The sequence below is a fragment of the Colletotrichum spaethianum genome (assembly GCF_022836535.1).
Source record: "Colletotrichum spaethianum MAFF 239500 DNA, contig12, whole genome shotgun sequence".
NCBI lineage: Eukaryota > Fungi > Ascomycota > Sordariomycetes > Glomerellales > Glomerellaceae > Colletotrichum > Colletotrichum spaethianum.
Genome location: NW_026054782.1, coordinates 415,599 through 431,883, shown reverse-complemented (window position 1 = coordinate 431,883; position 16,285 = coordinate 415,599). Strand labels below are relative to the sequence as shown.

Sequence of the window (16,285 nt, the reverse complement as noted above, 5' to 3'; positions counted from 1 at the left end):
ATCACCTGAACGTAAACCACCTCCACAATTGATGGAGGTCTTCTTTTGCTTTGCGTTGGGCTGCATCGCCCCCTTTTGATCTGATGCTATTCTGATCTGGTTTAACGGCACCCTTGGTAGGCACTATCTCGTAATGGGATGACAAGGGAGAGTCTCATAGTCTCGCTACCGTACTTTGAAGAAAATTCTAACTCTTGCACATTTCATTCTGATCCACGTGGAACATGTCTTTCCAAAAGATGGTTTTCAATGGTGTTCTTGATGAACAACAAAATTGCCTCGTTGAGTTGCTTTGAGTTTTTATAGTTGGCAAGAACATAGTGTACCGACCAACTTGGGACAAAGGTCACAGATCAAACAAGATTTCTCTGGCTCTGAGGTGAAAATACCAGTGCCAACTGATCCGGCACAACTAGGACACAAGACAATGAAAAGTTCTAGACCCCTTTTTTTTCTCATTTGACCCAGAACTGTGAGGGTCCAATAACATGACTCATACATACACGTGTATGGGGTCCAAGTCTCTCGCCAAAAGCGGGTTTCCCACCCATGACCTCAATCAACTCTCAACTCCAGAGTCTAGGCCCCTAAAGAGCCACGCAAACCAAACACCCAAACCGAACTTGTGGTTCTTGATGTGCCGGTTACAGTTTCGGGAGGACCCTTGGAATTGAACCCTTGACTTGGTAGATATTTATGGTAGCATAGACACAAGAGAGGTCTCTGATTGGCTGAGTTTGGATGATGGCAAGCTACGGCGAATCGGGTTGTTCCGCGCGGGGCCCTAAGAACCACACCACCATCAAAGAACTCTTATGCAGGATCTTCGGGATGGCCCTAAGGCCATGTAACGGCTCGAGTTTGCAACCTTTGTCAATGTCTTCTGTGACGTGTAATTTCAACAGACGTGACATTCCATCAGTCTATTACCATATGTGCTTTTTATGCCGTAGACGGTACCGAATGACAGCATGCGCATAGTCTTGACTTTGCAAACGTCGGCCAGCCAAGGCCGCATAGGTACACACAGGGAGATCCCTGACGAATGATGGGAAGCAATCCCGATTTTGTTAGGTAATGAGAAGTCGGTGCCCTGACGAAGCTCCTCTCAAACAAGGTGTGCTAGTACAATCATGGAAATTCGATCTGCTGGTTTGCTGGAGCAGTTTCGGCCCAAGTGGAGTATGATGGATACGAGGAAGCATTTCTGGTGCGAGAACATTTTCACGTTTCCAGGTGCCGGAGTGTCCGGGTGAGAATTGCCGCGTTCGAGAACCACCGGTCCGGTTCACTTATAAGGAAGTAACCTCCCCCATACTTTTCCCCGCGATCCACTTCTCGCTGCCACAAGGTCGTCAGAGTTTTGTAATATTTTCTCTGCACCTTTCCTCCCCTTCTCTTACGGCTCCTAGCCCCGCATCCAAGCAGCAGTAGAAGCAAAGCCGTTCTGACTATCGATGCAATGGCCGGAACCTCACAGGCTTCTCCCGATGACGACCCCGGCCCTGAGCTGGACCCCGGCGGCGTCGGTGCAGCTACAGCGGCAGCTGCGCCGGCCGAGGCCGCATCTGAACCAACATCTGGCTCCGACACAGCTGGATCAAGCATCCCATCCGAGGCCGCAGCAGCAGCCGCCTTAAAAAAGGAAAAAGGCCGCGTGCGGTTCAACAGCAACGCGGCTGCAGCCAAACCTTCAACATCACCTCTCCTTGTCCCTACATCACCCAAGCTTGCACCAGCACAGCCTATCAGACCGTCTATCCTGCGCGGTGGCTCAGGTAGCTCTATCCCAACCATGGCCACTTTGGCCAAAGACGAGCCTCGTTCATCAGAGGACAATGAGCGCCAAGAGGCCAAGTCCGCTGCTGCCGCTGCCCAAGAACGCGCACGCCAGATGGCTGCCAACGTCCAGCTGGGCTCACCGTCTCGCGGAAACCGAGACTCCTACGAATCTGCTGCTACAACGACAACCGGCGAGCTCGATAACGGAGCCAGAGATGGAACTGGAGGATATATCCCGCTCCAGGATCTCCAATCCCGCCAGCCTCTTACCGGAGGTAACTCCACCGAGAGCGACAAGTTGCACGAGCATCACGCGGCGCTCAACGATGAAGCGTACAAGATTGTGAGAGCTCACACTTGGCGTCTTGGTGATAAGTCTGACGGTGACCCCGGGCCATCGAACGCTCAGGATGCTGAGTTGACAAAGGTCACCGACCAGCTCCTTCAAGAGATCAACGATGGTCAATACGACGGTGTTTACTCGGTACCTGCGCCCAAGGAATATCGTGGCAGTGTTCTTTCGCAGCTCTTGAAGCTGTACAAGCCTGCGGAATCGGGCAGTCAGTACGGGCAGAGCAGCGGCCAGAACAGGCGCAACTCAATTACCTCCTTTTCCTTCGGAGGACCGCCCACAGGCACCAGCACTCCTGGTTCCAACTCAGGTACCGCGACCCCCACGACGCCAAAGAAGAAGTGGTATGAAGCGAGCCGCTCGCAAGAGACTCTAGTCAACCTTATCGAAGCCTCCGCCCGTCTTGCGAATCCCAACATCCAGAAACCCGGCGAGTCGCCGGACGGGAAGGACGGCAAAGAAGGCAAGGCAGCCGGCAAGAAGACCCGACCCAAGCACAAGCGAACTACGAGCAATTCGCGACTCAGCGCCTATTTACAGAGGCAGGAAGAAGAAGCCAAGATCACCATCCACATCGCCGAGACGCTGTCCAGACAGGAGTACATCATCACACTCTGCAAGGCACTGATGCTCTTTGGCGCACCCACGCATCGTCTTGAGGAGTATCTCAGCACCACCGCCAAGGTACTCGAGATCGATGGACACTTTCTGTACTTGCCCGGATGCATGATCATTTCTTTCGACGACCGATCAACCCACACGACCGAAGTGCGCATCGTCCGCGTCGCCCAAGGCATCGACCTCGGAAAGCTCAGAGACACACACCACGTTTACAAGGAAGTTATCCATGATGTCGTGTCAGTTGACAATGGAATCGAGCGTCTTGACGCCCTCATCAAGGCCAAGGACAAGTTCCACGCCTGGATCCGTGTTCTAGTGTTCGGTCTGACCAGCGCTACCGCTGCTCCTTTCTCCTTCGGCGCTCGCCTCATCGACCTTCCACTTTGTTTCTTTTTCGGCTGCCTAGTCGGTTTCCTCCAGCTCATCGTGGCCGCCAATTCCAAACTGTACAGTAACGTGCTTGAGGTGACGGCCACCGTCCTGGTAAGTTTCCTGGCTCGAGCGTTCGGAAGTATCAGGGGCGGCGACCTTTTCTGCTTCTCGGCCATGGCCCAGGGGGGCATCGTAATGCTTCTGCCTGGATACCTAGTTTGTAAGTGATCCCTAACCTCCCAAATCGTGCTCGATCCGAGTTGTACCTCCTCTGTTCCTCTGCGCTGCCTGCGTACGTATAGGGGTTGCTACTGGCCTACTGGCACTCAAACAGGATAAACCGCTGATGGCTCAGTGTGCTCCGCTCTCGAACTCCAGTCTCGCGCCATCGTCCCCGGCTCGATCCGCATCGTATATGCCATCATCTACTCCCTGTTCCTTGGCTTCGGCATCACTATCGGCGCCGTCCTCTACGGCATGTTCGACGCGAATGCCGTTTCGACAACGAGTTGCACGAACTCTATTCCCGGCTACTATACCTTCATATTCGTTCCTCTTTTTGTCCTATGCATCAGCATTCTATACCAAGCGAAATGGCGCCAGATGCCCGTCATGCTTGTTGTTGCATTTGCTGGTTACGTCGTAAACTACTTTAGCAGCCTTCGTTTTAGTGCTGCTCCACAGGTAGCCAACACCCTCGGTGCCCTCACCGTCGGTGTTTTGGCAAACCTTTATTCTCGTTTGAGGCATGGCGTTGCTGCCGCCACCCTGATCCCAGCCATCTTCACGCAGGTGCCAGGAGGTCTGGCATCCACTGGAGGACTGTTGAGCGGATTGAGGACGGCCAACGCGCTCACAAACTCGACGCACGCTGTCAACGGCACGAGTTCTGTTCAGTACTCTGAGGGCGAGTCTCTGAATACGGTCGTCTTCAACGTCGCCGCCTCCATGATCCAGATCGCCATCGGCATTGCTGTTGGTCTCTTCATCAGTGCGCTGATCATCTATCCGCTCGGCAAGCGCCGCAGCGGCCTGTTCAGCTTTTAATGCTATGCCATGCTCTGTGTGTGGCACATGTCATTTCACCTGCATAGCCATTCTTTGGTTTGTTTCTTGTCTAGCATTGTATCTAGACTTTCGTTCGTCGTATTCACTGGAGTGTTCTATATAGACCAGGAATAGCCAGGGGACCTGAAGTCTGGGCTACGGCCTTGGCCTTTGGTCCTCGCTATTAGTCTCAGCACCAGCTCTCAGAAGAGGTAGCAACAGCCAAAAGTATTGTTAAAGTCATATACGTATGTAGGTTATTGTTAAAGTTATGTACGTATGTAGGTTATCGAAAAGTTGTGAATGATTGCAAGGCGTTGGGGTAGAGCAGAAGCAAATACAGTCATTTCCGATGCCAGAACGTTGATTTTGATGAATACCTATCAATAGCTTGACCTACCTTTGTTTGCATGTTACTTGCCTTGTCTGTTAGCTTGCTGTTCTCATTGTACTATTTCACCATCTTCAGCGTCACTTTGGGCAAAGCGGCCTTACCGAAAGTGTAATTGAATTTGTACAGCGAGATCGCCAGGCTGTGCTCTGTTACAATGACACGATACAAGTCAATTTTAGCTTTGGGGTTTCATCACAACATTGTTCTCGAAGGGCAGGCATGCCTTATAATCCTGTGTAATAAGCATATCCCAAATTCTTTGAAACATGAATCTTAGCAAGACTCCAATTTCAAAGTATTTCACTCAGATCTTCGGTAAGGGTCTCGGGCAAGTCTCGCACTCGTCAAAATCTTGCATGCCCATTTACGCTCGCTGAAAGTCTCACTTCTGGCCTGATCTACCATTTTTCCAAGTCTGATGGCCCGATAGTCATTTTGCTCATGCTGTTTGACAACCCTTTCTCGCGTTCATCGCGAAACGACGATGAGATTGAAGGATGCTCGCTCATCGTCAAGCAAGATGAAAGGGTTTCTCCAGGTTCACAATTGTTGGAAGAAACAACCGAGTCTGAAAACCACGAAAACTCTTTCTTAGGATCAGTCAGATCTGCAAGAAGTTCAGTACCTTCGCTCTTTGATGAACACCTTCAACTCGACGTGGACGTTGCTTTCAGAGACAGAGTTTTCTCGGGCCTCATTTTACTCAACTCGTTCATATTTCTATTTCTACCAACATTCATCGGAAGCCCCATCAAGTATTTCACGACCAAACCCTGCGACCGTGCAAAACCAAAAACATTAAGGTCTACAGCTTATTTGGACGGCGTTCGTGGTGTCGCAGCTTTTGTTGTGTACATCTTCCACTTTGTGTACCTTTGGTGTCCTGAGCTCAAATCTGGTTATGGCGTCGATGAGGAAAATAAGCTGTTCTGGCAGCTGCCTATCGTTAGAGTCCTGCACTCTGGCCGCTCCAGTGTTACCGTTTTCTTTATCATCTTCGGGTTTGTTCTCACGATCAAGACTCTGAACATGATTCACCAGCGCAAGAACGATAAAGCCCTCAGCACCCTCGCCGGGTCTTCCTTCCGACGTCCTTTCCGGCTTTACCTTCCAATCCTTGCCTCGACATTAATGACTGCTCTTGTCGTCTATGCTGGGGAGTACACCCGCGACCCTTCAGGAGAAGAAGTGCCTCCGAAAGGAAACACTTTTGACGAGCAAATGCAGCCTTGGTTCTGGGCAGCAGTCGATCTCATGAACCCATTTCGACATATTGTCAACCGCGAGAACATGAGAGGCAGCGAATACGACGATCATCTTTGGACGATCCCTGTCGAGTTCAAGGGCTCACTACTTGTCTTCCTCCTTCTGCTCATCTTCTCCCGGGCTAGAAGATGGATCCATGCGATGGCCGTGACTGGTATTGCTTTGTGGCCAGTTCAATCGGGGGACTTGGACCAGGCGCTCTTCGCCATCAGGATTTTGCTTGCAGAGCTATCCATCGCTTTCCCAGCAAGCCCTTTGACGACAGCGACACCCGACGACGCCCTGCCAAAGCACAACGTGCGATTTGCTCGCAAGGCTGGCTCAAGCTCTGTCAAGGCTATCCATCACGCGAGTACGATGGTTCTCTTTTTGATTGCGCTACACTTGCTCTCCTACCCCCAGCTTAATGCTGCCAGTACTCCTGGATTCGTCTCTCTCGCCCAAATGGTTCCGGCATACTATCTCGGTAACACAATTCGTACCCAGCTTTTCTGGAATTCTGTGGGATCCGTCATCTTCATGTTCGCGTTGATGTACTCACCTGCGGTTTCTTTCAACCTATGGTCCCGATTGACATGCCGCAAACTTCGTCTCCCATGGCAGAAAACCAATATGGACCTCGAAGAGAACGAAAAGGAGGAGCTTGCAACAGCGTCATCTGCTAAGAACGAGCCAGCGCCGGAACCACTCCTCCAACGCCTCTTCACCGCAAGGATATCACAATACCTGGGTCATATTTCCTATTCTCTGTACCTCTGTTATGGGACCATCAATCATATAGTCGGCATCAGATGGCTAGGACCCGCCAGTGCAGCTTGGACCCAGACCGTGGACGAGGCCACAGCTCTGGTGGCTGCGGGAAATGGCGCTGCGAGCGACGAGCTTTTGAGCCAGGGTTCTAGTGCATACCGGTATGCATTCTTTTGGGGCACTTTGAGTAACAACTTGGCGCTTTTATGGGCGAGCGATGTCTTTAACAGGCTGATCGATGCTCCAGCTGTAAGACTTACTCGATGGAATGGCGAGAAGGCCTGGAGGAAAGATTAGCTGATGGGGTTCCCGGTATAATAGCTATTGTGAGCTTGTTTTCGATCCAATCCTACTTATGATCACACAAGTTCAAGGCCGAACTAATAGATCCAAGCCTAACGTGATGAACAGATTTTTGTAACGGCGGTTGCGTATTACTCTGTCTTGAATCTCCTCACTGATCGAGGTGAAAGGAGGAGAAAATGAATTTGGAAACAAACCATAATTATCTCGATTCTCGAAGGATTGACCATGAAAGAGTCCAAAATTTTTGACAACTTCTTCAATGTAATCTCATTTCATCTAGTTAAAACGTAACTGAGGCTACCTCCATGATGCCAATGAACAAAACACTCACTCATCAGCCTATAAATCTCCCACCTCTCCTTCATCTTCAACACAGACGGCGTATCGCAACCATGAAGAGCCGCAAGCACACCTACCCGTTTCTTTAGCGCTTGATTTGGGAAAAGCTGCAATCACATCAGGAGGATTTTTACTCAAAGTAGAGATGTCAATGCCGTCGTTGTTGTGTTGTTTAATAACCATTCCAGTAGTATCCGCTGATGTACCTGCAAGAAGCATCTATTGCGCCATATTTTCCTCGTGATATTCCCGTTCCACACCCAACTATCCTCAAATCATGCGGCAGCGGCAGTGAACCCACAGCCAGTTTTCCCATTTTCGTTTGCAACAGCCACCGCAGAACACACACCCTTAGGGCCAGCGCAGCATCCGGAAGCACAATCCGCATCCGAGAGACACTGGCCAGTGATGAACTGCTGTCCCTTACCCGTTCCCACGTTCTGGGAGCCTGCAGCTCCTTGATTGGCGCCAGTCGAGCCTCCGCTGGCAGGTGTTGCAGCCTGTGGAGATGCGGAGGGTGCCGTGTCCTGAGCCGCTGAGCCACCCGAGGATCCTGCCGCAGCTCCGGTACTGGTGAATCCGCAGCCCGACTTTCCATTCTCCTCAGCAACAGCTCTGGCAGCGCACGCGCCCTTGGGGCCGGCACAGCATCCCGAAGCGCAGTCAGCGTCTGACAAGCACTGTCCCGTGATGAACTGCAGCCCGTTGCCCGCGCCAACGTTCGATGACCCTGGGGCGCCTGACGACCCCGTGTTCGCGCTGGATTCGTTGCCAGCCGTGGATTCCATTGACGGTGTTGCTTGGCCGGCTCCCTGTGAAGGAGCGGGAGCTGCGGCGGCACCGCCGTCACCGAAGCCGCATCCTTGCTTGCCCGCTTGAAACTGGGCTCCGAGTCCGGAGCAAATGCCTGCGCCGCTCAGAGTTGCGCAGCAGGCAGAGGCGCAGTCTTTGCTGTTCAGGCAGGCGCCGCCAATGAACTGTACACCTTGGCCGTTGCCGACGTTCTTGGCGCCCGAGGGGTCTGGTGTGAGAGGGCTCGGGACTGCAAAAGCTGTAGCAGCGACTAGGAACTATTAGTGGTTGTAGCTGGAGTCTGAGTTTGGGGGCCAAGACTTACACAATGCTGCGGCAAAGGAAAAGCGAACCATGTTTAAAAGATCTGGAAGAAGTAAAGGAAGAAGAGTATTATCAAAACACTCAAAATAGGTACAAGAAGACGCAAGGTGACTGATGGTGATCCTTCTGGGTTAGCTTCAACTCTCACGCCGCGGAGACGTGTCGTCTTAAATACTACGACACTTCTAGAGTAGGAAGCACTAGCATTTGATCCGAACGCTACTGTAAGCTTGTTACAACTCTCCGCGCTTGCTGATTTTTACGCCTGTCAAGCAGGTCAGCTGAAAATGCGACGCATTTCTGTCACAGGGGCACGTTTCTGCAACTGAGGCTGAGCGGCAATAGGAGCGCGGCTCAAAGACTGCGATCCATGCGAAATTCGACCAAAGAAGCTGGACCGCCACTCGGCGATCCTCTCCGTCGAAACTTGGACAGACGAGATGATGGTGAACATGGCGTGGAGTCAACCAGTGAGGTTGCTGAGGCTGATGTTCGATGCTGGGTCTTGAGCGAGGCCGTCCCTGTCGTGCTAATGTTTCGGATGGACAAAACATCGGAGAAGGGCAAACGGGCCCAAACACACTCGAGCCCCTGGACCAGGGGGCTCTGCTGTAAATGCCCGGTACCACGTTGCAGGAAGTGAAGGCCTAGTATGTAGGGCGGTATTTGCACTGAGCACTTTGAGTGCATTCCCTGCTGCGATCTTCCGACGATCCAGGTTTCCTTATTTTCACAGATGCTCCGAGATGGAAGCCAGCACTGGCTGCTCATTCGCCAGTAACCTTGTTTTGGCTAAGGCCGGTATTGCGAAACAGCGCAGACTATCAGCTCGGTAAGGCCTCTCCGATGTTGGCCTGTTTTACTTGGAGCCTCCCCTATTCGCGAGATCCATACTGGCTCCAGTCTTCACCAAGAGCCAGGCCGTCCTCTCTCTCAGGGGAACATGTGAGAGGAGGGGCCGTATGAGGACATGGTGCGGATGGGTGTTTGGCCCGCCTCGCAGCATGAACTTGGACGATCCTCTTTCTCAAAGCAGAAACCGACTCCCGGACTAAGCCTCGATCATTCGTGTCAAAACTTTTAAGAAACGTGGTCGACTGCTACCTTGAAGGAATCCTTGAATGGGGCAACTTCAAGTCACGTTGTCTAGAGTTGCGACGTAAAGAGGTCCGGCCGGGACGACCATTAAGCCGAATTTCTTGGACTCTGTTTGGATTCGAGATGTAATGGAAATCACATTCTCCCGCGACATTGCCCTGACAATGCGCCAAGATTTGGTATACGTAGTAGAATGGTAGTCGTTCGATGTCGATGTTCAGCAGAGTTTGTGAAGATGCGAGGAATGACCAAGCGGCGCCCCGTGAGGAGGAATTGACTTTCTTGCAGCACAGGGGCTCCTTTTCAGTGCTCTTCTGGCAGTTTCAGGGGATGAAGGTACCTACCGGTACTTGAGTTCAGTCTCCCACTATCAGCGGCTTATCTAATCTTTCCTAACTTACTGGTATCTCCTCGTCAATCGGAGAAGCGATTCATGGGACGGCAGAAGTGACACCCACGACACAACATGCGCTCTACCCCTCCATGCAAGCCACTTTCTGACCGTCTATTCCTCTTCCGCTTGACGAGGAACGGATCACACATGCCTTCATCCCAAGTCTCAGTGACAAGTCGTCACTACATAGTAGATCGGAAACACCCGGATTCCCCAGCAGTCGTCCCACTTCGATTGGTAAACGCCACTTCACCGCTACAGTTCCTCAGTCGCTAAAAGCCGCAGTGCCGATGCCGATAATCCGGGGAATGTGTGTGTCCATCCAAGAGTCCCTCCGGCCGATGACACCCGTGATCCTCGATCCGACTTGGAGAAGATGTGATTTAAAGACTTCTAGCCATATCCAGCAACCTCCACTGCCGTCAGCCCGCGAAGCTCAAAGTGGTAAGTCCTGTGGTATTGAGGAATATAGCAATATGGTCAAGATAGCTACTCATCTGTACGACTAACACTAGTGTGGACTCAGTCTTCGCACATCCTCCGACTTTTCCATCAGTGGTCCGTTGTGCTAGAACGCTTGTCCAATCGTCTTGCGATCGACTGATGCCATTCCTCATTCATTTGACTTTGCCAGGGTCTACTGCACCTTAGGGAACCCTCCCTATCAGCACGCCATCCTTACTTACCGGTCGACGCCCGCAATCCCCAACAAAGCTTAAAACCTCGATGTGGCAGTTGTTCGCTGGGCTTCGCACACATTGTTATCATTCCAGTTGGGCCGATCTCGAACCGCCGCTTCCGCCAGCACTCAATAGTCGCCAATGTCTCCTCCCTTGGCTGCAAGTTATCCAGGGCTCTCCGGTGGATGTGTGAAGCTGACCTGGCTCCTGGAATCCAACCAACAATCCAACCTGCATACGTCCGGCACCTGCAGGATGTTGTAACCCCCTTCAACCGTTGGTTCTGTGATTCCGTGTCTCTCATTTGATGTCCAGACTGCTTGTTGGAAGTTTGACTGGCGCGGCCTGAGCTCAGACATGTCGACAGCACAGGGAGTTCACCCAGGATACCTGAGCACTGACATCAGGAGTCCCTACATACAAAAGGACCCCGCTTGCTAGTCGATGGCTCTATCTGCGCCCCAAAACCACATCTTGCTTGTTGCGTTGCTCTGATCCCCGCCTTTTGTTTAGGCCACACAGACGAGATCCCGTGTTCACACATTGAACGTGTTTGCAATGTCTACGCCAGCGCAGGATGTCGTGGTGGAACCCGATGATTTCAATGACAACGACTCATCGCTGGGAGACGTGGGACCCCTCCAGCGCCAGCTTCCTCGACCGGAAGCGCAAAGTACTGACAGTTGGGACAGGACGGCACGTCCTCAACCTCAAGCTTGAGCAGCTCCATTCTCGATTACCGCAAGGAGAATGGTCGCACATACCACAAATACCGCGATGGGAGTGTGTAGTACGATATTGACAAGCTACGCGATGGTTCACTGACATCAGGAAGAGTACCACTTTCCCAACGACGAGGAGGAGAACGAGAGACTAGGTGCGTCCCTTGCGAAGTCCAGAGCGACTGGAAAGAAAAGGGCCAGGCTAATGCTTCCAAAAGACCTTCAGCACCACATCTTTGATCTTTCCTTTGAAGGCAAGCTGGGCTTGTCTCCTCCTAATGCCCCCGAAGCAAAGGTTGGTCGCGTGCTGGACCTTGGGACCGGCACGGGAATCTGGGCCATGGACTACGGTGATGATCATCCCGGGGCTGAGGTTGGTGTCACCATGGTCATGCTGCCGGCATTGATCTGACATTACGTCCACAGGTCATTGGCGTTGACCTGTCGCCAATACAACCGCAGTTGTTAGTGACCCATCAGGCAAACCGAAATACTCGGCCACGTCCGCTGACAGAGGGCTGCATGTAGTGTCCCGCCCAACGTCAAGTTTGAGGTCGACGACATTGAGGACAGCTGGACTTATACGCGACCGTTCGATTACATCCACAGCAGGATGATGAACTCAAGCATCTGCAAGTGGGAGGAATACCTACGTCAATCATACGAGTACTCCTTCACCACATGCCTCCTCCTAGACTTGCACCTGACAATTCTCCCAGATACCTTAGCCCCGGCGGCTGGCTCGAACTCCAGGAGTTCAACCTTCCTCTCTCCGACGACGGTACCCTGACCGAAGATTACGCCCTCTACCAGTCCATGAAGTATCTCGGCGAGGCCGCGGCCAAGACGAACCGCGCCTTTGTCGACCTCGACGCCCTCAAACCCATGATGGAGGCCGCAGGCTTCGTCGACGTGGCCGAGATACGCTTCAAGTGGCCCAGCAACACGTGGCCCCGGGACAAGAAGTTCAAGGAGCTAGGCGCGTGGAATTACGAGAACATCACGACGGGCCTACAGGGCTTCCTCATGGCTGCGTTGACCCGCGGGCTGGGTTGGAAGGCGGACGAGGTGAACGTGCTCGCGGCGCAGGCGAGGAAGGATGTCGGGGATAGGAGTATCCACGCCTACTGGCCCATGTGAGTCTCGCTGCTCTTGTTTGATGCAATCTCGACTTGGCGGTACTGGAGCCGTTGTGTCTTCGTAAGCTGACTCGCGCAGGATCGTGGTTTATGGGAGGAAACCCGCGTCCGCGTAGGTGCATGAACGGGCTGTGGGCAACCTTGGGACGGAGCCGGGAAAGACGGGGTCGGGTGGGTTTCTTTTCACGGGGCACAGTCCTCCCACTCCACGCCATTCGGGCATCTTTTGTTCGGTCGACCCACACTTTCGGAGAAAGACGTACCATGGTTGAGGGCAGGAAAATTTTTATGACAAGAAGCCATCGAGATTTTCGGACACACCGAAACTGGCCAACCCTACACGCGCTCCACCACTTCCATTCATAATGCCACAAACGGTCGTATTCTTCAACAATCAATCAATAACCCGCCTTGCTAGCTCAATCGGTAGAGCGTGAGACTCTTAATCTCAAGGTTGCGGGTTCGACCCCCGCGTGAGGCTCAAATCCTCACCGCGATTGGCACAGCCACTCTTCGGGTTAATCTTTTGGCTTTTTACCTGGCTGCATCACAGGTTCTCTTTTGCATGATGATTGCGATTGTATTCGCTATCGTCGTTCTTTGTTATAGATACCAATAAGAGAACTTGACGTGCTGTTGAAAAGTCAACCCTTAGGTCACCTATGTGCCCTTGAGCTCTACTCTCTCAAGCCGAACCACCTATTCCACTCCTCGTCCGCCAACTTCGTCTCTACTGATTCTTTTTAATCACAACCGTGAGATTGTCCTTGCCCATCTGCAGCCGCATAGTGCATCCCTTCCTTATTCCATCCATGGCCCAGCTTATAGGCCAGCGGAACCATCATCGCCGCCCCAAGCCAAAGTCGTCAGCGTAGGGCTACATAGTGTGCCAGCTAGTGATTCCAAGGCCCTGCTTGATCACGTCGACAATCAAAACGTATTCGGTAGTTCAAAGTAGAAGATTGGTTACAGTAGGACTTTCCACAGTGGTCCTCAAGACCCTGGAGTACTCACTCGCCGTTCGGGATCGGATTCTACCCGAATGAAGAGTTTGTGGATGTATATATAGTGTGAGCCCCTTCATAGGAGCTTGTAAGGGATCAGACAGAGTAGCACTTGGGCTACACAGAACGAGGCAAGAAGATTAGGTTAGTATGGTTATCCAGCTGCTTACGATAGAACTACTGCATCTATAAAGAAGTTTAGGGTCGGTTAGGCAGCGTCGTCCGTGCGACCAATCTGGTGTTTCGGCTTCCTGCCCAGTTCAGATTCACATTCGTCCTCGATTCGTAACGAGTTGCCTGTCTAGCTTGATTCTCATTACGGGTGAGGAGACGTCGATGGGAACGTGGAAATACTGATATGGCGTTCTGGTGGCCTGCGTAGATTCAAGTCACCGGCCATCTGGGCACCTTCGGCTTGCCATCATTCATGCTTGCAAGACGTGCGACGCCATCAAGGTGGAGTGGCAAGAAACATCGCCAGCTTTTGCCTGCGTGTGAACCTCTGTTCCTCTACTTTCCTCCTGGCAAGCTGCGTCAAGCACGAAAAGCTTCCACTGGACATGAAAAGCATGATACAGTACGTGAAACAGTAGAAAGTGGTATCATTTTTCATGCGCTATCCCAAGAGATTGATGAAAGGTTCCGGCCACTTGCCCATCAGCAGCGGTCGGTCCCCTAGCCGGCCGCTTACGGGCGCTAGGATCCTCAACTTGCGCTTCTCCTTATCAATGTCGGCTATGTACACGTAACCCATCACGTTGGATGTCCTAATCGTCTCCGGCGAGTCCTTGAGCGAGGCGTACACAATGGCGAGGGTCCAGTGAGCCATGAGCTGGCCCGGGTCGACCCGCATGAGGCCGTCGTCGGCGTTGCCGTACATGGAGTCTGGTAGCGGTCAATACGGGGTGCCGATTTATGGATACAAGCCTGTAGGAATACACTCACAATCACCTATTCTAAATATTGCCAGACTGTCAAAGTCGACTTGCTGTGTAGCGGGGCTGAGGGTCTGGCCGATGCTGCCAAAAAAGTACTCTTTGATAGACGCCTCGCAGGCTTGCTGCATGAAGCCCACATCGCGCTCGACCACGCCTTCTGACTTGTCTAGAAGGAGGATGCTGTACTGCTCCCCAAGGCTGGTTCTCTGTGTCGAGAACCGCTTCATCAGCTCTGCATTGAGGTGTGATGAGCCCAACACGATGATGATGTTTACTGGTAACCGTCAGCACGAAGCGATTCAGGGCATTGGGCGGGAGTCGGTATCGGATGAAGCACTAGCATGGGATGGGGAAAGCAATACCTGAAAGCTCGTCTACTACGTGGGAAAGAATATCGATGTCGATGGTGCCCTTCTCGGCCACGGCCGGGGTGTCGATAATCATGCCGGAGCTCTTCACCTCCGGATCCTGCCCCAGCCTCGACGTCACCGTCGCTGCCATCTTGCTTACGAGCTCCCGGTACTTCTTCTGGTCCTCCTCCGCGCTGGCGTAACCGTAGTAGTACACGAGCGGCAGCTTGACCGGCACCTGGCTCGGCCCGCTCGTCGGCGTCGTGCCCCAGCCGTCGACGGCCTCAACATCCAGCACGGTGCCGACGACGCTCGCGCTCAGGGTCCCCGGCAGGCTCAGCATGCCCTCCTTGGGGTCCGTGTTGACCACCAACGGCTGCGCGCCGACCCTCGTGGCGTAGCTCGTCAGCGTGCGCACCAGGCTCGTCTTGCCCGTCGTCGGCGCTCCGCAGATAGCGATGCGCGGCCCCTCCCTCCGCTCCGTGGCGGCGCGCTGGCGCATGGCGGTGAGCTGGAAGTGCAGGTTCAGGATCGAGTTGGCGGGCGAGTCCTGCGGCTTGACGTACTCGGCGATGGACTCGTCCGAGAGGCTGCCCTCGACCTCGATCTCGCAGCCCTGGAGGGTGAGGATCTTGGACTTGACGCCGGCGAAGGTGTAGGCGTGCTGCAGGGCGAGCTCGGTGCCGTCCTTCTCAGCGGTGCCTGAGAGGAGCTTCAGGGTGATGTGGGTGTCGAAGGCGACCTCGAAGCGCCATTCCCAGAAGGGCTGTAGGCGGATCGTTCGGGTTTGGTTTGCAGACGTCGGTTGCTGTCAAGGTGGTGGTCAGTCTGCAGTCTCGGGCAAGGCGTGGGATGGGTGGCCATTGAACATACTGGCGCCACAAGGTGGCCCAAACCAGGGATAGACATGTTGGCTATCGGTTGACCATGGGGTATCGAAGCAATTGCGCAGTGACCGCTTCCACCTGAGTCCTCGGGGAGATGGGAAAAGTGGAAAATCGATAATGGAATCGGCGCGTAGAAATGCCTTGAGACGCGCCCGCCTCCAAATGTTTAAAGATGGAGCTTGACATCACAAGGTCGAATGGCCCGTGCGGGAGCTTCCACTGTCTGGCGGGGGTTAATGGCGGGGCTTGATTCGGAGCGTGTCACTGTTGCAGGTACAGCGTGTTCCTGCATATCTCTCATGGCCTCTTCTATTGGATCAAATTGTCTGTTGTTGAATCTGAACTCAGAAACCAACAAATGCGCCTCACAATTAAGTCAAATATGGCTAAATGATATGGGGATTCTGAGAGACTCGATTTAATCGGACTTCTGTGTTATTTACTGGTATCTCGCATGTGTCTTGTCCTTACTGACATTTTGTTATCCAAGGTGTCCATATACGGACGAACTAAGTCGAATGGGCGAATCGACGGGAGTATTATAAGTGGGGAAGAGAAGTAAGCGCAGAGCCGGTATAAGCTTCAAGATTCATTATTTAGAAGCGGATAGACAGCAAGACGATAGAACGCTCAGTCGCATGACCTTCCGATGCAAAGTCTAGAACCATCCAGCTCCACGATCCAAGGGTCCACCCTGCCGCCGCTCAGGAACGCCGAACCACTTCCGA

General features: G+C 52.9%; 6 protein-coding genes and 1 non-coding gene across 7 annotated transcripts; 5 read left to right on the top strand and 2 right to left on the bottom strand.

Annotated features, from left to right (window-relative positions):
- Positions 1 to 1,462: 1,462 nt before the first annotated feature.
- ColSpa_05445 (uncharacterized UPF0442 protein) lies at positions 1,463 to 4,174 on the top strand (the record flags this gene model as incomplete). Its single annotated transcript, XM_049271657.1, has 2 exons — positions 1,463 to 3,347; positions 3,483 to 4,174. 2 exons carry the CDS (start codon positions 1,463 to 1,465, stop codon positions 4,172 to 4,174), a joined length of 2,577 nt encoding a protein of 858 aa, XP_049127614.1.
- Positions 4,175 to 5,597: 1,423 nt separating this feature from the next.
- Positions 5,598 to 6,881, top strand: ColSpa_05444 (uncharacterized protein; the record flags this gene model as incomplete). The annotated part of the gene is made up of 1 exon (XM_049271656.1): positions 5,598 to 6,881. One exon carries the CDS (start codon positions 5,598 to 5,600, stop codon positions 6,879 to 6,881), a length of 1,284 nt encoding a protein of 427 aa, XP_049127613.1.
- A 623-nt stretch (positions 6,882 to 7,504) lies between these two features.
- Positions 7,505 to 8,377, bottom strand: ColSpa_05443 (uncharacterized protein; the record flags this gene model as incomplete). The annotated part of the gene is made up of 2 exons (XM_049271655.1): positions 7,505 to 8,271; positions 8,347 to 8,377. The coding sequence occupies 2 exons, from the start codon at positions 8,375 to 8,377 to the stop codon at positions 7,505 to 7,507; spliced, it is 798 nt and encodes a 265-aa protein (XP_049127612.1).
- A 2,717-nt stretch (positions 8,378 to 11,094) lies between these two features.
- ColSpa_05442 (uncharacterized protein) lies at positions 11,095 to 11,651 on the top strand (the record flags this gene model as incomplete). The annotated part of the gene is made up of 2 exons (XM_049271654.1): positions 11,095 to 11,307; positions 11,349 to 11,651. 2 exons carry the CDS (start codon positions 11,095 to 11,097, stop codon positions 11,649 to 11,651), a joined length of 516 nt encoding a protein of 171 aa, XP_049127611.1.
- Positions 11,652 to 11,920: 269 nt separating this feature from the next.
- Positions 11,921 to 12,379, top strand: ColSpa_05441 (putative methyltransferase tdiE; the record flags this gene model as incomplete). Its single annotated transcript, XM_049271653.1, has 1 exon — positions 11,921 to 12,379. One exon carries the CDS (start codon positions 11,921 to 11,923, stop codon positions 12,377 to 12,379), a length of 459 nt encoding a protein of 152 aa, XP_049127610.1.
- A 407-nt stretch (positions 12,380 to 12,786) lies between these two features.
- On the top strand, positions 12,787 to 12,859 carry ColSpa_tRNA_150. The gene has a single exon. It is a non-coding gene; the product is annotated as a tRNA-Lys (tRNA).
- Positions 12,860 to 13,998: 1,139 nt separating this feature from the next.
- ColSpa_05440 (mRNA cleavage and polyadenylation factor CLP1) lies at positions 13,999 to 15,579 on the bottom strand (the record flags this gene model as incomplete). The annotated part of the gene is made up of 4 exons (XM_049271652.1): positions 13,999 to 14,267; positions 14,334 to 14,594; positions 14,683 to 15,478; positions 15,544 to 15,579. 4 exons carry the CDS (start codon positions 15,577 to 15,579, stop codon positions 13,999 to 14,001), a joined length of 1,362 nt encoding a protein of 453 aa, XP_049127609.1.
- Positions 15,580 to 16,285: the final 706 nt, after the last annotated feature.